Consider the following 25,518-nt stretch of genomic DNA (forward strand, 5'->3'; position numbering starts at 1 on the left):
CCGAAGATTTGTTTCGTATCGTTTGATAATGTAAGCATAAGACAAACAACTGTTTTTACCAAATATTTTTTAGTGTTTTACAAATACAATTTTAGTATTTGAAATATTTTTTTTTGCTAAACAAGTTGTTTTTTGGCCATGATATCTTGTTTGATTAGTATTGTTTTTAAACGTTTGATTTTGCTTGCTTGAGAGTACCATGTTGTTCAAAATATTATAGCGAATCATATTTGTATAAAATCCAATAAAATTACTAAAACAGATGTTCGAATGATCTACGAATGCATTTTATTCTAGTTAACACATGTTTTATTATCATGTTCATGTTTTATCCGATCTCTTAATTTATTAATTTAACTCAGCTTCATGCTTAAATTTGTCGCAGTTGAAAAAAATAGTACTTTAGGATAATTGTATACATTAATATTCTATCCTAATGTAAAAAGTATCTGTAACAACTGTAAATAAGTGTTTAAGTCAATTTCATTGATTTTACATAGGAGCGCTATTTAACTTTGACCAGCTGCCATAAATCTGGATTTCATTTAAAACATTTGATTTTTTTACGATCCTACATATTGATAAATATCTTAGAGGTACTCAAGTGGTTTCTACCAATAAAAAATAAACCCTGTAAAATCACTGAAAACGACTTACACACTTATTTAAAGTTGTTACTGATATAAGAGTTCACTATCACTATTCAGCTATCACTATTAATAATATGACAGGTAATTATCCAAGTTATGAATTCATTTTTCTTATTATTGTCATGTTATTGTTATGTAACTTAAATAAATAGCTGACAAATACTTTTAACATTTTTTTTAAAAAAATAATAGCTACAATAAAAAAAGATTTTAAAAATTGGGCAAATAAATGTAATATGGGTATATTGTGGATGAAGGCGTTTGAATAAGGCGTTCGCCATAATAGTTTTGATTTTGGAAACAAATTTTACTACTAATTTGTAGTGAGTCTCTTACAGTTACAATATATTACTATCTGAATGAAGAATAAGTAAACAAAACCCGTTTGGATTAATTTTTATTGAATTCAAAGCACTAATAGTATTCGAGGCACGTTGATCGTTGCATAATATTAAAATTATTTTTTGTTAAAGATTGCATGTAATTTAATTGAAATAAATGAATAACTAAAAATAAATTGAAATTCGTGCAACGATCGTTGCCTAACAAATGTTATGAAGAATTCAAATGTTTTTTCAAGACTTGAATCAAAGTGTTATTTACTGGTTTAGTATGACATTACATTATTAGAGTTACACAATTGGGTTTGACACGTTAAACGTATGTTCTCAACTTATGGCGAATTTGTTTTTAGTCTCTTTAACTGATACTCGAAAAAAACAAACATAAATAAAATAAAACTTGTTTTAAATGGTTCCAAGACAATATATTATGTAAATTGTAAATAGCAATTTTAAGGAATGTGTATATCTGCAAGTCTCTTTATAAATATGAGCAGGAACATTTTTGGTCCCACATTTTTCGCCATCCCTTGCCAATCGGCCTCTGGGTGAGTTTTTTGCCTTTTCCATTTTGGCCATCTACTTCGTAGTAGCAGTTATCATCCTCCCACATTCTGTACACGATGACCCGTTCCTGATTCTTGTCGTCAGATTTTTTATATTTAAGACGACAATCATCGTTACCGTTGACTTCGTCGGGTCTGCTATAAAATATGTGTATGTCTGGTTGTGTTACATTTACCAACAACGCTATTAAACGACATCTCTCCCGAACATCAAAATGCGCGGTTTTTGGATCACCTTTAATAACATAATTTTTAAAAATATATAGAGCTGTAACACCGTATTATACATTGTCATGTTCACAAGGACTAGTTAAGCAAGAAGGCGAGCCGACAGTGTGACCACTTTAAATAAATAATTGTTTTACAAGGTGTAAAACACTGCACAGTATATTTCGTATAAACCTACATAGATCAAATGGTTAATTTTAATTCCATATGATACAATACGATAGCATGCACACTGCAGCTCGCTTTTTTGCTAAAGTCATAATATTTTACTTATTGCGACCCTCGGGGTGAAACATACTTTCGACTTCCTCGACTAAACGTGATACAGTTCCCTTAATTTTATTTCTTCTGTCCTCCCCCATACCTGACAAAGTAAGCTGATTCAAGTCTAAAATTATAAAACATAATAACGTGTAAATTAAATGATGAGACATTAGGACATTTTATATTTTGACTGTTCGAGTTTCGATGCGAAGATGAGAAAATATTTAAGTTTCCAATTTGTTTTTTTTTTTCAAATTAATTATGATTTTTTGTGCATTTATATCTATAAGATAACCGTGGATCGACACATCACTTCATATATATTTACTCTATAAATGATAAATCGTACACGGAATCATTGCTGTAGACGAAAATAGAAATAAGTATTCCCCTTCGCATCCGAAACCGGGCAAGATATAAGTGATTTTATAACAGAGTAAATTTGTATATATTACTTATGTTCAGATCACCAGGTTGTATCCCTAAAATAAAAACACATTAATACAATTTAACAGTTATAAATTAGTGTTAGAACTGAGGGGGAGGGACATGGTTGACAGAGTATATATTTCTAAATGATTGCTGTGGACCTAGTTGGTACTTTACTTATCTAACGTTTGTTGGTTTTATGATTTATTTAAATCACATTTTTACCATAAGTACTCATACTGCGCCGTATATGTTCCTCGTCAGCTACCAGACCTGAAATGTTAAACACAAAAAATGTTTTATATTCAGTAACAATGAAGAATATTAATTGCTGCTTTTATGATAACATTGATAATTGTTCCTCGATTCGAATTACATAGATATTTCATACCGTAAACTTAATTTTATATAAATATCTACACTAATAAACTCGCACACAAATACAAATCTATTAGCACAAATTTAAATTTACCCTGTAATATTTAATTATTTGAAAATTGTAACATTACAATTATTTGAATGAACGTTAATCACACACGCTGAAGATTCCCAACTTAAAAATCCCCTACCGTAACCATTAACTAGTTAACTCTACACAACTTCTATATCATTTCTCTGATGCTAGGCAAGAACTTTGGCAACTTTACTAGGTTATGTAGGAAACGGATTTTAGATTTTAGACAAAACTCCTTAAAAACGGACCGCGTGCAATTTCTATAAGGACTTTATGACAATACATATTATTAAAAAATATTGGTTGTAAAATATAAAAAACTCATTACTATCTGGATAATTAATTTCTCCGTCCTTGTAGACAGACGCTGAAATATAACGTATATAATTATTAAAAGTAGAAATCGGTCTTATTCGTTACAAATAAATTTTAAAAAAATTATAATTTATAATGTCTGAGGCATAATACTTGGCGCGGCAAAAATCGAAGTCACCCTCTCTGAAATGTAAAAAAATTTATCGGTAAACGTGATTGGCTATTTACTCGACATTGTTATAAGGCAGGAGTCGATAAAGTCAAGTCGTAGAGTAAATATATTTAGAGCTGTAACATAATTTAATGTCCTGAATAGTAAGCAACGCTATTAAATGTCGTATCTGCTGAATTTACAACTTCGAATTTTCGGGTTTATTTTTGAAAAAAATTTTTTACACAAATCAATATAATGGAAAATTGTACAGGGGGGGGCAGCTGTGGGTAACATCATACAGATACAAATTATGAAATGCATGCGTTACCATTTAAGTTTCCAAAGTTGCTATTAAAAAAGCAAGTTAAGAGGGGGGTAAAAACAAAAAAAAATGTGAGAAATTGAGATCACGATGCATAAAAAACACTATTTAAAGAACAAATTTAATTTCTTATTAAACCTAGTGAGATATTGAATGGTTCCCGATCATCCTGTAGAATTGTAACACCATAAAATAATGTCATGTTCTCAGCTACGGAGTAATCAAGAAGGCACGCAACAGTGTACCACTTCAGAAAAAAATTGATTTTTTTTGTGAAATTTAATATGTTAATGTATCGCATAGTTGCTGTAGTGAAACAAATTAAAAATTGATACAAGAAAAATGTAATTTCGTCATTCTGATCAAACTACAGCGCGCCTTTTTGCTAAGTTCGAACATAGATGTCGCAGTTCTAGGACAATTTTTGAGTTAGAAAACTTTTCAACTTCTGTTTTAAACTAATATTCTCAGAAAACACTAGAGAATTCTGTTTAAACAACCTTATATATTTATAGACACAGCACGATTCCTAAGTTCCTAATGTAGAAAAGTTGTCGGAAGTAAAAATAAGCTAAGAAAAAATATTATTAATTTAGTCGTTTGTAGCGCGTTTACTATTAGAAGAATTAGTATCCTTACCGATATCAATAGAATCCCACATAAAATATGTAATAATTGATGTTATTGGATCTAGAAAAACACATGTTTTTAAATGTGTATATTTATGTTGTAAGGTTGTAGCTCTTTCATCACGTTATAAAATAATTTTCCAATGATTGTACCACCGCAATTTTAAAAATGAATCTTAATTTTTTTTTAAGTTTAAAAACTACAAAAAATGAGGAAATTGAGCAAAAAATCAACCCCTGTAGAATTCAAAAGCAGTATAACCTTTTGAAATATTTTATACAGTAGAATTTGCATTTCATTATTTATTATAAAATCAACATTCAATTGTCAGAGAAAACGTAAAAAAAATATTGTTTTTCGATTTATTAAATATTTTACCTCCGTTTAATTGTTTGAGGATACTGTCTATAATTAAAAAGCAAACCAAAGATGTAAAAAAATAAGGAAAACTTAATTGACATGTTGTAAATATATTTTACAGATAAATAATTATTGGATATACTGACTTGTATGGTTTACGTGCCGTTTAAAGTCATCTAAAAAAAAAAATTAGTTTAAGCTACTGATGAGAATCCAGAAATTGGGATTTTAAACTATTGCAAAATTATTTAATAATAATAAAATATAAATCTGTGTACCCACGTTAAATTTTTGCGATTAAAATGTAACAATAAAACTCAACAACAATAAGAAAATTTTCTTTCTGAATTTAGATTTGGTGAATTCATAATGCCCGTATCTCATAATCCGAAAGCAATTTACAGTCAAAATTAAGCGTTTTTTTTATTCATTTTCATCAATAAATTTTACTTAAATACACAGATTTAAACTGTAATAGTATTTAAAGATTATACAATTTTTAAGTTGACCTCAATTTTTTTAATCCCGGATTATCCCATCACTAATTTAATTTAAACCTCCGGTACTTCAGAAAACCGCAATACTTACTTTCTGATAATGCCAAAACATGTCCAAAGACTAATGTCATCAAAACACAAAATTGATTCATTTTTTCCTGAGAAAATATAATAAATTTATCTTACAGTTGCAAATGGATTATTTATTTATTTGACCACTATGATCCTTAAGGACTTATAAACAACACTAAAATATCAGTGATTATGAAATCTAAACTGACAGTAGTCTCATGACATTAAATTATAATTTTTGAGAACCACTGGATCTACCTTCTAAAAAATTGTTTAAATTATTATTTTGTTTTTTTTTCATATTAGCTTAACGCTTAGTTTAAAACGATTATACAATTTAAAGTAAATTATTCAGTATTATTTAATTGATTTTTAAAAAAATTGTATGGTGCATAGGCCATAGCTATTCAAACAATCGTTTACGATTAAAAAAAATACTAAAATATCAAAGATTATGAATTCTAAATTGATTTCTATGTAAATAAGTCTAAAACACGTTTAAAAAACACAGTAGTCCCATGACTTTAAATTATAATTTTTGTAAACCATTTTATCTAAAATTAATTTAACTAGTTTTTTATACTACCCTCTTAAAAAACGGTTTAAATTAATATTTTGTTTTATTTTCATATTAGCTTAACGCTTAGTTTAAAATGATTATACTTTTTAAAGTAAAATATTTAGTATTTTTTAGAAGATCTTTAATATTTTTTTTATAACACAAAGGCTATAGCTGTTCAAACAATCGTTTACGATAATATGTACTACAAAATGTTACGCATAACACATTATTTATCTACACTGAGACGAGGTACAAAAAGTACATTCAACAGCTTTTCCAAAACGCCAGCTGCTGTGAAACGTTTTTGGCTTAGTCATTTGTTTAGGCAACTATTCAAATGTTTGAACTGATGTTTTGCATAACCGTAGAACCCCGACGTTCCAATAACTATAGCGAATAGCTATTTTGTACATTGAATATACAATATTATTTTATTAATTCATCCTTATGTTAACATTTATAATTATTACATTTCATTTTTAACCATTAACCAGACAAAAAAAGTCGTTTAAGAAATAACGGGTATTTTCGACCATGCTGTCAACTATTAAGTATCAATGATTATGGATTCAAAATAGACTTTTATGTCAAAAAGTCTGAAACACAATATCTAAACACACAGTAGCCACTTGGTCAAAAATTGTTTAAACTAATATTTTTCTAAAAAAAAAATAATCGTCTAAAGCAAAGTTTTTGGCCCAGTTATTATTTTATTTTTTAAGATTTTATTAGTTTGAGCGAATAACTTTATATACAATTTATTAACACTTAAAAAAAAAAAACATCTTAAAAACAGTTTTAATTAAAATATATATTTTTTTTAATTATGAATTTTACCCGAAAAATATTTGTACCATTGATAATTTGTGTTACGCTGTCTTATAGCCTTTGATTATAATTATAACATTTTATCAAAACATTAGCCTATAAATTATGGTAATAATAATTACCTAAACAATATTAAAAAAAAACTTATAGTGAATGACTTACTAAGGTTTGATAGTAAAACTTACTTAAAACGATTTTAATCGTGCTTACGAAACCAAACCAATTCGAATAGATTGTTAAACTAAGTTCCAACTTATCGGATGAAGAAGTCTTTTGGTTTTTCGTTGTATTTATATTAAACTTTAAACGTTATCGTGTAAAACCGAAATACGGTGAACTACCTATGCAAGTTACGAATTGTTTAAACGGTTTGCAGTAAAAAACAATTGTTTTTTGATACCACATATTGTGCAAACATAAATATATTTTTATTGAAAATGCGTCAGTTGAATTTACAAGATTATTTGAACACGTTTTGTTATTGGAACCAAATTTTGTTTTGATTATACCCAACAACTTTGAAAATCTTGACTAGATTCCGTTAAACTTACAACATATCATTGTTTGAATGAACTAAACGAAACCCGTCAGGAAGTATTTTTATTGATATACTTGAAATATACTTTAACTATTAACGTTCCTCAAAGCGTGGAGTATCGTCAGGGGGTTATCACTCCACACAAGCTGTGTATGGTCTTTTCTCTATTAGTTATATATTAACTGTTACAAGATAACTTTTTTAGATTCTATTATTTAGGTTAAAATAAATAAACCACGGTACTCGAGCGAATGATGATTAGTTTTATGTTGTGGTCAAAAGTTTTTTTGTAGTTTTCTAATACTTGGCCTTAATCAATCATGCCTTTTAAAATCTGGTGCCCCATTGTATGTACCGGGTTACACCTTCGCTAATTGCATCACTGTCAGTCCACTGTCTACAGATTCAAATCGAAACGTTTATTTTAAAGTTATTTCATCATTTTTAGTTATAATACTCGAACTACGGTACTACCTGTAAGTCCTTCCCCACTTAACCCTGATACAACTTAGGCCATAGCTGTTCAAACAATCGTTTACGATAATGTGTTTTATAAAATGTTTTATATAAATGATTGAACTAATGTCTTGCATGACCGTAGAACCCCGACGATCCAATAATTATAGCGAATAGCTATTTTGTACATTTAATATACAATATTATTCTATTAAATTGTCCTTATGTAAACATTTAAAATGATAACATTTCTTTTTCAACTATTAACCAGATAGTTTTTAATTAAAATAAAGTCGTTTAAGAAAATACCGGCAATTTAAGAACAATCTGTTACAACTAAATAATACCTAATTAATTTTTCCAATTTAAACATGTTAATGTATACATTTATTGTTATTATCATTCTTATTGTTGATAATAACTTCTAGAAGGAGGTCTTAATTTCATCTGGTTTTTCAAAAACCGAAGATACATATTGTATCGTTTTAATATTTGAAATAAATGTTTTATGCTAAACAAGTTGTATTTTGGCCATATTATCTTGTATTAATATTTTTGAACGTTTGCATTTGCTTGCTTGATAGTACCATGTTGTTCAAAATATTATAGCGAATCATATTTAGTATAAAATCCTATAATAATACTAAAACAGATGTTCATCTACGAATGTATTTTATTCTAGTTAACAAATGTTTTATTATCGTGTTCATATTTTATCCGATCTCTTAATTTATTAATTTAACTCAGCTTCATGCTTAAATTTGTCGCTGTTGAAAAATTAATACTTTTTATACAATCAAATTAAATTTAATATTAAGTATAAATTATAAATGTTTACATTAGGATAATTTAATACAATAATATTCTATCCTAATGTAAAAAATAGATTTAAGATATAATAGTTCACGTTTATAATGTTTCGGTCACTTTTATGGATTTTTCATTTCAAAACAAAGTTTTAATAAATATTATTTTTACACATGTTTTAAGTGTATGTTAGACCTATCTCCAAACTGATTTCCAACTCTTAAGCTGATGGGGGGGGGGGGGTCGGGTATATGTCGAAATTATGATTTGAAGCAATGTGCTTATAGAACCATGCCTAACCAATATTCTATATAAATTTCTACTGGATCCGACCGGTTTTCGCGAAGTACCAATCGCTTACGATTTTCGATCTACGAGGTGCTACTTGAGTAAAAAGGAAAAAAAGTCATTGTGAGTTGAGACAAAAAAAAAACACAACTGTATAGTATTCTGTAATAATATGACATAATCCAATTTCTGAATTTATTTTTCTTGCAAATTTTGGGGACGCTATCTCTGAATCATTTATAGGCATACGAATAAAGCTTGTATAAGCAAACAAATATAGTTAGTGTAATACGATTGTTTGAACCTAAACCTGACATTGAATTTATCAGTCTTCAACCACTAGATTATTGGTCTATGATCTTTAGTAGTGACAGCGTATAAAAAATGGACAATGAATATGTAATGGGAGTCATTGAATCAACACAGCTTATATTACAACACGGGCTATAGGTATTTCGCACATATTTCAAAAATCTGTTATGGAAAAAGTATGGGGGACACACCACAAGTTCCATAACAATGTATAATTGTTATTTAACTTAAAGAAATAAGTGTCAAATACTTTTAAAATTAATTTAAAGATTTAACAATTACAATAAAAATTATATATCGAGAATTGGGTGAACAAATGTAATATGGGTGTATTGTGGCCGAAGGCGTTTGTAATAGTTTTTGGTCAACAACGTTGGAACACAATATTTGAACGGCTCGAAGTAAATGGTTTTTGTTTTTTTAAATACCATATGTTGGGCACACTTAAATATTTTTTACTGAAAATATGATATTCGAATTTACAACATTATTTGAACACATTTTGTTTTTGAGTATTAGAATATTATTAAAATTTTTCAAGGCGCCGATTGTTAAAATTATTTTTTGTTAATTAATTATTTCAGTTAAAACAAATTAAAAATTGCATAAAATAAAAACATAACTAAAAATAAATTGAAATTGTACAACGAACGATGCCTAACAAATGTTATGAGGAATTCATTTTTTCATAAATTGTATATGGCATATTAAAGAAATTTTAACAAATGCGTATATCTACAAGGTCTCTTTACATAAGTGTGCAACAACACTTTTGTTCCAGTCTCGGGGTGAGTTTGGGGCCTTTTTCATTTCGGTTGTATACTTCATAGTAGTATCCATCCTCCCACATTCTGTACACGATGTCCCGTTGCTGTTTCTTGTCTTTAGATTTATTATACTTAAGACGACAATTATTGTTACCGTTGAATTCAAAGGAATCGCTATAAAAGATGTGTATGTCTGGTCGTCGTACATTTACGAACAACGCTACTAAACGACATCTCTGCGGTTCACCAAAAGCCCGGGATTGAATATAACCTTTGAAAACATAATTTTTAAAAATATATAGAGCTGTATGTCATGTTCTCAACGACTAATTTAGCAACAAGGCGAGGCGACAGTGTGACTACTTTTGAATAAAAATATGTATTTCTATTAAAACGTCTGAAACGCTGCAAAGTATTATTCTTTTAACCTATACAGATCTATAGAATAATTCAAATTCCATATTATGATATAATACGGATGGTATGACATCTGACAAGTATTTTTCATCACAAGGTTTCAGTAGTGAAGCAAATTAACAATTAGTAGCAGACAATTAATGTAGTTTCGTCATTCTAAACACACTGCAGCTCGCTTTTTTGCTTGAATCATAATATTTTACTTATTGCGACCCTCTGGGCTAAACATACCTTCGACTGCCTCGAGTAAATACAATACAGGTCCCTTAATTCTATTTCTTCTGTCCTTTCCCATATCTGACAAAGTAATCTGCCCCGAGTCTGAAATTATAAAACATAATAACATTTAAATAACGATGAGACGTTAGGAAAAGTTTTATTTTTAGACTGTTCGAGTTTCGAAGCCAAGGTTAGAAGATTTAGATTCCAATGTCCAATTTTTCAAATGCTTTTTTATGTATTTGGATATATAAGATAACCGTGGACCTACACTTCGCTTGATATAATATATTCACTCTATAAATGATAAATCGCATACAAGGAACATTGCTGTGGACGAAAATAGAAAAAAATTCTCACCTTCGCATCCGAAACCGGGCAAAATATAAGTGATTCCATAACTGAGTTAATTTGTATATATTACCTATGTTCAGTTCACCAGGTTCTAGCTCTAAAATACATAACACATTAATAAAAATTAAACAATTATAAAACAGTGTTCGAATTTATGGGGAGGGACATGGGTGACAAAGTATCCTTAGAGTATATAATTCTAAAAAATTGCAGAGGACCTAGCTGGTACATTACCAATCTAACGTTTGTTGGTTATATAATTTATTTGGATCACATTTTTACTATTATCACTTATTCTTGTCACACGGTCCAATATATTTTCCTCGTTAGCTCTGAGATCTGAAATTTAAAACACGATAAACTCTTAAAGTTTTTTATGTTCAGTAATTTTGAAAAATATTGATTCCTGCTGTTATGATTACATAGCTATTTAATACCATAAACTTAATTTAACAATAATTTATTTATAAATATCTATACTTTATAATATATTCACACACAGATACAAATGTATTAGCACAAATATAAACACTCACTGAAGATTTCCTCTTTAAAAAATCCCCCATCATAACCATTTACTTGGTAACTTCTATATAAATTCTCTAACGCTGTGCAAGTTCTTTGACAAATTTACTAGTTTATGTAGAAAACGGATTTTAGAGTTTAGACAAAACTCTTTAAGACCGGACTACATGCAATAGTTCCTATAAGGACTTTATGACAATACGTTAAATATTTACCATTTGGATATTGCCCATCTCCATCCTTGAAAACGGACGCTGAAATATCAACGTATGTAATTATTAAAAATGAAAATCGGTCTTATTTGTTACAGATCAATTTTTAAAAAATAATTATTTATAATGTCTCAGGCATAATACTTGGCGCGGCCAAAAGCGAAGTCACTGTCTCTGAAATGTATAAAAATGTATCGGTAAACGAAATTGGCTATTTACTCGACATTGGTATGAATAAGACAGGAGTCGATGAAGCCTATTCATAGAGAAAATATATATATATGGCTGTAACATCATTTAATGTCCTGAATAGTGAGCAATGCTATTAAAACGACGTGTCTGCAAAATGTACAACTAAATTTTCGGGTTTGTGCTTAAAAAAATAATTTTTACACTAATCAATATAATGGAAAAATTGACACGTCGGCTGCCATTGGTAATCTAACAGAGTAAAAATTCATACAAGATGATCAACTTATCGTTAACCATTCAATGTCTCACTGAGTTTAATAAGAAACATTAATTTTTTTACATAGTGTTTTTTATGCAATTTGACCTCAATTTTTCCAAATTTTATTTGTTTTTAACCACTTTCTAATTTGGTTTTTTGTTAGCAACTTTTAAAACTTAAATGGTAAAGCATACATTTGATTACTTTTTTATATTGATAATAATGTACAAACCATTTTGACCAGTCGAGAACCAGTTTTGAATAATTATTTTTAAAGTTTTAAGAGTTTTAAAGTTACAATTGGTAGAGAAAGTACGGTTGGGACCATATTGAACATACAGGGTGCATCCAATACGTGTCGAATACACATATTGGGTGTATCGCCTTTTCGTTTAGTTCATAATATTTTACTTTTGAGTCAATCAGAGATGTCACGGGACTAGGACCATTTTCGAGTTCAAAAATGTTTTCAACTTCTGTTTTAATGAAATACTTTTAGAAAACTCTCGAGAATACTGTTTAAACAGCATTATATAGTTATGGACATAGTATATAACTTAAGTTTCTTAAGTTCCAAACGCAGAAAAGTTATCGGAATTCAACAAAAAAAGGTTAAAAATAAAATTGTTTATTTAGTCATTGGTAGCGCATTTACAACTAAAAAAATGTATATGCTTACCAATATCTATAGATTCCCATATGTATAATGTGACTACAGTTTCCAATTGACCTAGAAAAACTCATGTTTTTTAATTGTGTATATTTATTTAATAAGGTTGTAGCTCTTTTATTGCGTTATAAAATAATTTTCCCATGATTGTATCGACGCAATTATAAAAATGTACCTTAAATTACTTTTTAAGTCTCAAAACTACAAGCAAAGGCAAAATGAGCAATATCAACCCCTACTGAATTCAAAAGCAGCAAAACCTTTTGAAACATTTTACACAGCAGAGTTTTCATTTTAATATTTATTGTAAAATCAACATTCAAATGTCAGAGAAAACGTAAAAAAAATATATTGTTTTTTTAATTTATTAAATATTTTACCTTCGTTTAATTGTTTGAGGATACAGTCTGTGGTTTAAAAACAAAAAAAATATGTGGAAACAGGTAAAACGTATTTGACATATTGTAAGGATAATTTAAAGATAAATATTTATTGGATATACTGACTTGTACGGTTTACGTGCTCTTTAAAGGAATCTAAAAAGAAGTTCAAAGTTAATTTAAACTATTGTTAGGAATACGGAAATTGGGATTTTAAACTATTAAAAAAATATTAAATATTAATAAAATATAAATCTGTTTACCAATATTAAATATTTGCGGTAAAAATGAAAAATAAAACACAACAACAATTAAATCATTTTCTTTCTGAAATTGGTACTGTTGAAATCATAAAATCCGTAATTCACAATCCGAAAGCAATTTATGGTCAAAATTAAGCGTTTTTTTAAAATTAATTTTCATCAATAAATTTTACTTAAATACAAAGCTTTATACTGTTATAGTATTTGAATATTATAAAAATGTTTAAGTTGACCTACATTTTTTCTAATTTCGGATTATCACATTCCCATCACTAATTTAATTTAAACATCCGGCAGGTACACCAGAAAACCGTAATACTTACTTTCTGATAATGCCAAAACATGTCCAAAGACTAATGTCATCATAAAACAAAAGTGCTTCATTTTTTCCTAAAGAAAATATAATAAATTTATCTTACAGTTGCAAATGGATTATTTATTTATTTGACAACTATGATCCTTAAGGACTTATAAACTACACTAAAATATCAGTGATTATGAAATCTAAACTGATTTCATTGTATTTAAGTTTAAAATACAACATTTAGAAACCACAGTAGTCTCATGACATTAAATTATAATTTTTGAGAACCACTGGATCTACCTTCTAAAAAATTGTTTAAATTAATATTTTGTTTTTTTTTCATATTAGCTTGACGCTTAGTTTAAAATGATTATAAATTTTAAAGTAAATTATTCAGTATTATTTAATTGATTTTTAAAAAAATTGTATGATGCATAGGCCATAGCTATTCAAACAATCGTTTACGGTAGGATATTTTACAAAATGTTGCGCACATAATAATACACATAGTATATAAAATGTACTACTACAAAAGCTTAACAAAAACGATTTATCTTTACTGAGACGAGGTACAAAAAGTACATAATATGTATAGGAATAGCTATTTTGTACATTGAACATACAATATTATTCTATTAAATTGTCCTTATGTAAACATTTAAAATTAATACATTTCATTTTTAACCGTTAACCAGACAATCAAAGTCGTTTAAGAACATAACGTGGATTTTCGACCATGCTGTCAACTATTAAGTATCAATGATTATGGATTCAAAATAGGCTTTTATGTCAAAAAGTATGAAACACAATAGATAAAACACACAGTAGAAAAATATTTGGCCCATTGATAATCGTTAGTACACTGGTTATAGCCTTTGGTTATCATTAAAAAAAAAATTAGTTCATAAATGATGGTAATAATAATAAAACTTATAAGGAATGACTTGCTGAGATTTTATAAGAAAACTTACTTACAATGATTTTACGCTTGCGATACCAAACCAATAATTCGATTAGGTTGTTAAACTGAGTTCTAACTTATCGGATGTGGGTGTCTATTAAATTTTTAACGTTATCATGTAAAATCGAAACATGGTGAACTATGCAAATTACGAAATGTTTAAACGGCTCGCAGTAGACAAAAATTGTTTTTTTAATAACATTGTCTAAACGTAAATATTTTTTATTGAAAATACGTCATTCGAATTTACAATATTATCTGAACACATTTTGTTATTGGTAAAATACAATTTTTGTTGTTTTTTTTTTCCGAAAATGAGTATAAAAAAACATTTTAAACGTTTTTTAAAAATATTCACTAGATCAATTTTGATTTCATTTGTCAAACAAATTAATACTTTTAGGACAAAACAACACATTCTTCAACTGTCAACACAACATTTGGCTACAACTATATTTTTATATTTTAGCTTCTCTATTTCCAAATTAAAATATATACAAAAAAAAATGTAATCGTTAAGCCATTTTGGCTAATTAGAACAAATTAACTAATTAAGAGCAACAGATATGTAAAAGTGTGATATTGCCAGTCCGTACTAAACCATACTAGACAAATATTAAGTCACAAAAAATATTTGCCCCTTGAAATCTGGTCACCCGTTGTAACTTACAACTTGTAAGTGCCCCATAACACCCCTGCTTATTGCACCACTGTCAGTACACTGTACACAGATTTGCATCAAAACGTTTATTTAAAAATTATTTCATCATTTTTAGTTACAGTATTTGAAGACCCGTGGGCTCTCTTTCCCCGTTTTACCCCGACCCCACTGTACTGTATTTTTATCACATTCTAGGCGTGAATCAGAAAAACACATTTTTATTTTCTATATTAGCTTAACGCATAGTTTAAAAAATTTATACATTTTATAGTAAAATATTCAGTATATTTTAAATGGCTATTTTTTATGATACATAGCCTATAGCTGTTCAAACAATCCCCCAACGCCGCTGTACTGTATTTTTTATCATATTCTAGGCGTGAATCAGAAAAACACATTTTTATTTTTTTCATATTAGCTTAACGCATAGTTTACAACCTATTTAAATTTTAAAGTAAAATATTCAGTATTTTTTAAATGGCTATTTTTTATGATGCATAGTAGTGGTGGGACTATTTGAATGAAAAAAATTCGAATATTCGAATACTTTATTGCACGAATATTTGTTATTCGAATAACGAACAACAAAGGTGACAACTAAGACAACTAAGGTGTCCTTGTTCTATTTTTAATAATTTTTTCACAAAATAAATATTATAACTAATTACAACAAATAAGATTTTAACAACTTATATAGATATATAATAACAAAAAAACATAAATTTGACAAAATATTCGAAAATTCGAATATTCGAATTATTTAATTACTATTCGAATTATTCGATTACTATTCTAATATTGGAATTATTTTCATACGAATAGTATTATTCGATTATTTGAATAATTCGAATAATAGAAAAATTCGATTCGAGGTCTCAGCTCTAATGCATAGGCTATAGCTGTTCAAACAATCGCTTAAAATAAAATGTTTTATAAAAGGTTACGCACAAAATAATACACATAGTATATAAAATGTAATTTTATAAAAATTTAACAAACATTTTTTTTTCCACACTGAAAAGATGTACAAAAAGTACATATTATGTATATATCCATAGCGAATGTACACACAGTATGTATTAGAGCGACTCATATTTTCATGTTTCAAACAGAAATTTGGATTCTTCTAACTTAAGTAAAATCTTCTGTTTACACAAATGCTAACGATACATTTTATTACGTTTTATAAATGGTTTTTCCAATATTTTCGTTATTGTTTTTTTATCGACAGCAAGTTTTCCAACACGACAGCGGCTGTAAAACGTTTTTAGTTTGGTCGTTTGTTTGGGCAACTATTCAAATGTTTGAGCTAATGTTTTGCATAACCGTAGAACTCCAACGTTCCAATAATTATAGCGAATAGCATTTTTGTACATTTAAGGTACAATATTATACAATTAAATTGTCTCTATACAAACATTCATAATAAAAACATTTAATTTTTAACCATTTACCAGAGAATTTTTAATTAAATTAAATATTTTAAGAAAATTGTACAATAACCGAGGATACGTGTGGCCCAAATAACACACAATCAATGTCTTGTTAAATTTAGTTGGAGTGGTCGACGATTCATGTTTCAATCGTTTATACTCCATAATTTAAATTATAATCGCATATACTCAATAAAAATAATATTTATGTATTATACACACACTAACTACTTATACTATTCGTCGATTATATTCTTTCATAGCTCTATTATACTTTTGCTATTTTACTAGATTGATAATGTACATAACAAAATGCGACTAAAAAACCGTTTGCATAGATCCTTAAAAAGTATAATAATTTTTTGTAGTGTTCTAAAGAAAAATTGAGCCTTCAACATAGAAATTAAAATTAAATCTTATACTGGTAAGTAATATATACTTATACTGGTATAACTATCGTTGCCAATCAAATGTTAAGAAGAATTCAAATATTTTTTCAAAAATTAAATCAAAGTGTTTTTACTGGTTTAGTATGACATTACATTATACGTCTTAGTAGAGTGATTTCAAAATTATTAGACCTTATAGTGAAACCTTAACTGTACTCTGATACTCAAAATAAGTAAAAATATAACTTGTTTTAAATGGTTCCAAGATAGTATATTATGTAAACTGTTTACAGCATAGTAAAGATATTTTAAGAAATGTGTATATCTCCAAGGTCTCTTTACATTATTCCGCAATCTTTCTTTTTTTCCAGTCTTAACACATCTGCTAGGTGTCTATGGGTGAGTCTGGAACCTTTTTCATTTTGGCCATATTTTCCGTGCTCCAATACTTGATAGTATTTTCCATCCTCCCACGTTCTGTACACGATGTCCGGTTCCTGATTCTCGTCGTCAGATTTATTATGTTTAAGATGACAATCAAAGTTACCCTTGACTTTGACTGATTTGCAATAAGTTATGTGTATGTCTGGTTGCGTTACATTCACGAACATCGCTATTAAACGACAATTCTGATGAACATCAAAAGTCGGGACCGGAGGATTACCTTTGAAAAGATATTTTTTTTTAAATACATAGGTAGAGCTGTAACACCGTAATATAATGTCACGTTCTCAACGACTAATTAAGCAAGTAGGCGAGGCGACAGTGTGACCACTTTTGAACAAAAATAAATAACTGGTGTACAAGGCGTGGAACACTGCATAGTGTTATTCTCGTTAACCTATACAGATCAATTGATTGATCCGAATCCCGTATGATATAATACTGCATTATGACTTCTAAAAAGTCATATGTTTTTATATCACAAGGTTTCAGTAATGAAGCAAATTAATAATTAGTACCAGACAAATGTAGTTTCGTCGTTCTGATCACACTGCACTTGGCTTTTTTGCTTAAATCATAATATTTTACTTATTCCCACCTTATGGGTTAAACATACTTTCGACTGTCTTGAGAAAATTTAGTAAAGTATCCTTAAATTTATTTCTTCTGTCTGCCCCCATACCTGACAAAGTAATCAATTTCAAGGCTGAAATTATAAAACATATTAACATGTAAATAATGATGAGACATTAGGAAAGTGATTTCTACAAGTGTGTTAATTTGTGTATATTACGTATGCTCAGTTGACCCCGGTGTAGCCTTAGATTAGCTAACAAAATAACATATTATTAAAATTAAACAATTATAAATCAGCGTTCGAATTGAGGGGGAGGGGCATGGGTGTCAGAGTATTCTAACAAATTGCAGAGGACCTAGCTGGTACTTTACCAATCTAACGTTAGTTGGTTTTATAATTTATTTGAAGCACATTTTTACCATAGTCACTTATTTTTCTCCGTAATGTCCCCTCTCCAAGTATCACATCTGAAATTCAAAAGGAAAAAAAATGTTATAAATTTCGGGTAGGTAGCAGTAATTCCGGCTGTTATTATTACAACGATAATCCATCTTTGTTTTGAATTAAATAGATATTTAATACTATAAACTTAATTTTATATAAATATCTCCACTTCACAGCATATGTGTATTCGCACACAAATACAAATGTATTAGCACAAATTGTAATTCTCACTGTAATACTCGTATTAAAGTATTTGAAAATTGTATCATTACAATTATTTTTAATAAACGTTAAACACACACACACCGATGAATCCCTCTCTTTAAAAATCCTCCATCATAACCATTAACTAGTTAAGTCTACACAACTTTTATATCAATTCTCTAATGCTATGCAAGTTCTTTGACAACTTTACCTAGGTTATGTAGAAAGCGGATTTTAGATTTATTTTCTTTTTTTTTTAAATGTATTACCATCTGGATATTCCTCTTGTCCATCCTTGTAAACGGACGCTGCAATATCAACGTATGTAATTATTAAAAGTAAAAATCGGTCTTGTTTGTTACAAATAAATTTTAAAAAGTATAATAATTTTTAATGTCTGAGTTAGATTACTTGGCGCGGCCATAAACAATGTCAACGTCCCTGAAATTTATAAAAATTAATCGGTAAACGAGCTTGGCTATTTACTCGACATTATTATGATTTATGAATAACACAGGAGTCGATACGGTCACGCCATAGAGTAAAAACATATAGAGCTGTAACATCATATGATAATGTCTTGTACAGTGAGCAACGCTATTATGTTTGAAAAATAATTTTTACTATGTAAAGAAAAACCTATTCGTTTAGAGTCATTGGTAGCGCATTTACTACTATAAGAATAAGTATGCTTACCAATAGCTATAGATCCACGTACATAATCTAAGATTACAGAGGCCGTATGTTCTAGAAAAAACATTAAACTGCGTATATTCATGTAATAAAATCATTTTCTAATGATTGTATCGATGCAATTGTAAAAATTTACCTTAAATTACCTTTCAAGTCTAAAAACTACGAGCAAAGGTGAAAAGATCAAAAAAATCAAACCTTACTGAATTCAAAAGCAGTAAAACCTTGTGAAACTTTTTACACAGTAGAATTTGCACTATATTGATTATTATAAAATCAACAGGCAATCGTCAGAAATAACGTGATAAAATACATTGTTTTTTAATTTATTAAATATATTACCTTTGTCTAACTTTTTGAGGATACAATCTGTGATTAAAAAGCAAACAAAATATGTAAAAAAAAAAGGTAAAACATATTTGACAATTGTAAATATATTTTATAGATAAATAATTATTGGATATACTGACTTGTATAGTGTACATCCTCTTTTAAGATGTCTAAAAAGTTAAAATTATTAAAAGTTAATTAAAACTATTGTTGGCAATCCGAAAATCGGGTTTTTAAACTATTAAAAAAATTATTAAATATTTGCCATTAATATGTAAAAAAAAAAAACACAACAACAATAAAAAAAATTTCTGTATGAATTTGGATTTGTTGAAATCATAAAATCCGTAATCCACAATCCGAAAGCAATTTATAGTCAATATTAAGCGGTTTTCTTTAAAAAATTGTCATCAGCATATTTTACTTAGGTACACAGCTTTATACTGTAATAGTATTTAATATTTATAAGTTTTTTAAATGACTTAAAAGTTTTTATTTTAAAAATCCAGATTTTTGGATTGCCATCAGTTGTTTAAACTTTAATTACTTCATAAATCCATGGTACTTACCTTCGGTTACTGCCAAAACATGTCCAAGGACTAATGTCATCAAAACACAAATATGTTTCATTTTTATCTGAGAAAGTATAATTAATTTATCATATAATTGCAGTTGCTAATGGATTATTTATTTATTTGATAACTAATATAACTTATTATTTATTAACTAATTATCAATGATATGAATTCTAAATTGATTTCTATGTAAAAAAGTCTGAAGCACAAAATTAAAAATACACAGTAGACTCGTGACTTTTAATTATAATTTTTAAAAACCACTTGATCAAAACATAATTTAGCTAATGACTTTTTTATATTACCCTCTAAAAAAAACTGTTTTAAATTATATATATTTTTTGGACCCAGTTAATATTTATTTTAGAAAAAAAAGATTTTATTAGTTTGAGTGAATAACTCTATAAAAAAAATTTTAAAGTTTTAAATTTTTATTAAAACTTCTCAAAACCATTTTTTATTAAAATATATATTTTTTTTTAATGTTAATTTTGCCAGAAAAATATTTAGCCCATTGATATTTATTAGTACTCTGTCTTATAGCCTTTGGTTATTGTTATAAAACTTTATCAAAACATTAGCTTATAAATTATGGTAATATTAATGACTTAAAAAATATTTTAAAAAAACGTAAAATGAATGTCTTACTCAAGTTTGATTAAGTTAGAAGTTATACTTAAAAGGATTTTACGCTAGCAAAACCAAACCAATTGGAATAGGTTGTTACACTAAGTTCTAACTAATCGGATGTGGATGTCTTTTGGTCATTTCGTTGTACTTATATTAAATTTTAAACATTATGATGTAAAATCAAAATATGGTGAGCTATGCAATTTACGAAATGTTTGAACGGCTCGCAGTAGAAAAAATGTTATTCTCAATACCATATTATATTTTGCAAACATAAATATTTTTTATTGAAAATGCGTCATTCGAATTTACAATATTATTTGAACACATTTTGTTATTGGAAAAACACAAATTTTTGGGGTTTTTACCGAATATGAGAATAAAACAATTTTTCACTAGAACAATATTTAATTCATTTGTCAAATCAAAAAAATACTTCTAGGACAAAATAACACATACTTAAATGCAAAATTTTGTTACAGCAACTCTATTTTTGTTTTTTAGCGTCTCTATTACCATATAATATATTAAGAAAAAATGTAATCATTATGTCATTTTGACTAATTAAAACTAGGTAATCAGCTTAAGGCAAGGGATGTAAAAGTGTGATGTTGCCGATTCGCACTAATCCGTACTGAATAATTAGGAAGTCGCAAGGAAAAACGTGCCCCTTGAAATCTGGCCCCCCGTTGTAAGTACCCCCTTACAGCCTCCCCCCCCCAATTTCACCGCTGTCAGTGCACTGTCTTCAGATTTGCATAGAAACGTTTGTTTGAAAGTTATTTCATCATTTTAGTTACAGTAACTGAAGACTTGTGAGCTCTTCTTCCCCACCAAACCCCAACGCCGCTGTACTGTCTTTTAGTATTTTTTAGTTGGTGTTTTGTTATGAAGCATAGGTCATAGCTGTTCATAGCGAATGTACACATAGTATGTACAAGAGATTCATATTTTCATGTTTCAAACAGAAATTTGGATTCTTTCAACTTAAGATCTTCTGTTTACACAAATGCTAACGATACATTTTATTCCGTTTTATAAATTGTTTTTCCAACATTTTTGTATAGTTTTGTTATTGTTTTTTATCGAGAACAATTTTTCCAATACAACATCTGCTGTTAACGTTTTTGGTTTTGTCGTTTGTTTGGGCAACTATTCATACGTTTGAACTAATGTCTTGCATGACCGTAGAACCCAAACGTTTCAATAATTATAGCTAATAGCTATTTTGTACATTTAATATACAATATTATTCATTAAATTGGCCTTATGTAAACATTTAAAATGATTGCATTTCATTTTCAACCATTAACCATACAATAAAAGTCATTTAAGGAAATAACGGCGATTTTCTACCAAGCTGACAGCTATGACCCTTTAAGGACTAATAAACAACAATTAATTATCAATGATAATGGATTTTATATAGAATTCTATGTAAAAAAAAGTCTGTAACACAATATTCAAAACACACAGTATCCTAGTGACTCTTAATAATAATTTTTTATTTAAAATTTAACTATTGACTTCTTAAAATTACCCCTAACAAAAAAAATGTTTAAATATTTATTTATGACTGAAAAAACATTTTTGAACCCAGTTATTTTGGAAAAAAAGTCGAATTTACCAATTCAATTTTTCGGATTTTAACTAACCTAACCGATTCGAATTTACAATATTATTTGAACACACTTTGTTATTGAAAACAAATTTTATTTTGATATAGTACCTAACCATTTTGAAAATCTTGACTAGAATCCGTTAAAATTCGTTCTAAACCGTAATAAATAAATACAAAGTCGCTAAAAAAATGTGCCTCTTCATATCTGGTCTCCCGTTTTAAATACCCCTTGCACTCCCGCTAATTGCACCACTGTCAGTACACTGTCTACAAAATTGCATCGAAGCGTTCATTTAAAAGTTGTTTCATAATTTTTAGTAATTAAAGACTTGTGAGCTCTCCTTCCCCACTATACCCCGCGACACAACTTGCTGTGAATCATAAAAACACATTTGGTTTTTTTTCATATTAGCTTAACGCTTAGTTTTAAACGTTTATACATTTTACAGTAAAATATTCAGTATTTTTTATTCGGTTCTTTTTCCATTATGCATAGGCCATTGCCGTTCAAACAATCTATTACGATGATATGTTTTATAAAATGTTAGGCGCAAAATAATACAAATAATGTATAAAATGTAATACAACTATTTTTCCACACTGAGACGAGGTACAATAGGTACATATTATGTATACATTTATAGGCCATAGCGAATGTACACACAGTATGTATTAGAGCGCCGAGCTACTCATATTTCCATGTTTCAAACAGGCATTTGGATTCTTTCAACAGAAGTAAAATCTTCTGTGTACACAAATGCTAACGATACATTTTAATACGCTTTAAAAAATGTTTTCTTAAAATTGCTGTATAGTTTTGTTATTGTTTTTTATCGAGAACAATTTTTCCAACACGACAGCTGTTGCGAAACGTTTTTGGCTTAGTCATTTGTTTAGGCAACTATTCAAATGTTTGAACTGATGTTTTGCATAACCGTAGAACCCCGACGTTCCAATAATTATAGCGAATAGCTATTTTGTACATTTAATATACAATATTATTCTATTCAATTGTCCTTATGGTAACATTTATAATTATTGCACTTCATTTTCAACCATTAACCAGAGAATTTTTAATTTATAAAAGTCGTTTAAAAAAATAACGGGGACGTTCGAATTAGCTGTTACAACTAAAAAATACCAAATTTAATTTCTCTTATTTAAACATGCTAATGTATAAATTTATTTATATTATTATTGCTATTGATAATAATAACTCCCGGAAGGAGTTCTTAATTTCTTCTGGTTTTTCTTTATTTAAATCTTAATTTAATTTTTAATTCTGTGTAAATTATCTGTACAAAAACCGAAGATACGTTTTGTATCGTTCGATAGTGTAAACATAAGACAAATAACTTTTGTTGTCAAATATTTTTTAGTGTTTTACAAATACAATTTTGGTATTTGAAATATTTTTTTTATGCTAAACAAGTTTTTTTTTGGCCATAATATCTTGTATTAGGTTTTTTGAACGTTTGAATTTGCTTGCTTGATAGTACCATGTTGTTCAAAATATTATAGCGAACCATGTTTTGTATAAAAACCTATAATAAAACCAAAACAGATTTTTTTTTTTATCTGCGAATGTCTTGTATTCTAGTATTCTAACACATGTTTTATTATTGTGTTTATATTTTCCGATCTCTTAATTTATTAATTCAACTCGTCTTTATTCTTCAATTTGTCGCAGTTGAAAAATTACTACTTTCTATACAATCAAATTAAATTAATTATTATGTATGAATTTTAAATCTAATAAAATAATGTTCTATCCTAATGGATAATATTTCAAGTACTAATCACTTACGATTTTCTATCTATAAGATGCTACTTGAGTAAATCGGTCTATTGGAAAAAAGTTATTGTGACTTGTTAGTTGTGTTATTGTGGCGGATGCATTGTAGTTTTAGATCAATTTAATCCTTTTTACTTAAAAAAAAAAAAAAGTAATAATATTTTAGTAATAAGGATAAATAGCCTAATATTGTAACATCCAATATCGTATTCTTGTGTAGGAGCTAAAACAAACATATTATCATGTTTTTAAAATATTTATAATTATGAAACAGTGATTAGTGCTTGTTGATATGATTAAATTAATTTGTAATTGAATTTATCAAGTAAAAGATTTTGAGAGTAGAGTAAATAAATGTATATAGTAGTAGTAAATAAATGGTTATAATGCGGTCGAAGGCATTAAACATAATAGTTTTTGGTCAACAGCGGTTTTGTTTTTTATGTTGTGCGCACTTAAATATTTTTTATTGAAAATAGGTTATTCGAGTTTACAATATTATTTGATACACATTTTGTTTTTGAAAACAAATTTTATTTTAATTGAACGAAACTAATTTGAAAATCTCGACTAGAGTCTTTTACAATTACAACATTTTACTATTTGAATGAAGTATAAGTAAATGTATTAAAGAGTAGTTTAGTTAATGCTAAACTAATTTTAACTATTTTAACTATTCCAAAAATGTATCATTTAAAAATGATTAACCTTTATTTGAAATAATTAAAATGCAATTTTAAAACTAACGTTTTAGTACTATCTTTAAAACTGTATATTAGCTTATCATAACCAACCTTATAAGTACTATGATTCTAATTATTTTTAATATGATGTTAAAAGTTAACCTTGAATTCGGTTTTCAACATAGCCCAGTAAAGATGACAATTAATTATTTTTTTTTTTATTCGTCACAGCATAAGTATTTTTTTTATAACCAAAATGACTTTTAAAAAAGCGTATGAGTTAAAAATAATACTTTGAAGCTAATAGAAAAATAGGAATGGCAAGCGTTATTTATTAAGGGGCAAAGGATAGGCAATTTTTAAAAACCCTGTTCTAATAGCCATTGAAATATGCCGACTAACTTTAAGGGGAAAACATATTAAGTATTTCTAGATATTTTTTT

At 27.9% G+C, this 25,518-nt stretch overlaps 2 protein-coding genes across 2 annotated transcripts in view; one reads left to right on the forward strand and one right to left on the reverse strand.

The window, feature by feature from the left end:
• Positions 1 to 25,518, forward strand: part of LOC126836366 (procathepsin L) — a 215,820-nt gene that overhangs the window by 179,793 nt on the left and 10,509 nt on the right. The window lies entirely within an intron of this gene.
• Positions 1,412 to 7,016, reverse strand: LOC126836371 (uncharacterized). The gene is made up of 11 exons (XM_050569657.1): positions 6,858 to 7,016; positions 5,302 to 5,368; positions 4,860 to 4,889; positions 4,732 to 4,758; positions 4,363 to 4,413; positions 3,401 to 3,430; positions 3,261 to 3,299; positions 2,704 to 2,751; positions 2,505 to 2,531; positions 2,084 to 2,173; positions 1,412 to 1,792 (listed from the first exon to the last, which is right to left on the reverse strand). The coding sequence occupies exons 2-11, from the start codon at positions 5,360 to 5,362 to the stop codon at positions 1,473 to 1,475; spliced, it is 723 nt and encodes a 240-aa protein (XP_050425614.1). The 5' UTR covers positions 5,363 to 5,368; positions 6,858 to 7,016; the 3' UTR covers positions 1,412 to 1,472.

This window comes from Adelges cooleyi, unplaced genomic scaffold, assembly GCF_023614345.1.
Source record: "Adelges cooleyi isolate 19-005CV unplaced genomic scaffold, UGA_ACOO_1.1 ACOO_flye_CR_arks_rails_tigmint_CR_PRNA_247, whole genome shotgun sequence".
Classification (NCBI taxonomy): domain Eukaryota; kingdom Metazoa; phylum Arthropoda; class Insecta; order Hemiptera; family Adelgidae; genus Adelges; species Adelges cooleyi.

Bases quoted from the DNA above. Each gene is read 5' to 3' on its own strand.
- LOC126836371 (XM_050569657.1), bottom strand. From the start codon at position 5,362: ATGAATCAATTTTGTGTTTTGATGACATTAGTCTTTGGACATGTTTTG. The intron at 2,752-3,260 runs GTAATGAGTTTT...TTAACATTTCAG, and splicing joins AGAAATTAATTATCCAGATA to GTCTGGTAGCTGACGAGGAA. The intron at 2,532-2,703 runs GTAAAAATGTGA...TTTTTATTTTAG, and splicing joins GCGCAGTATGAGTACTTATG to GGATACAACCTGGTGATCTG.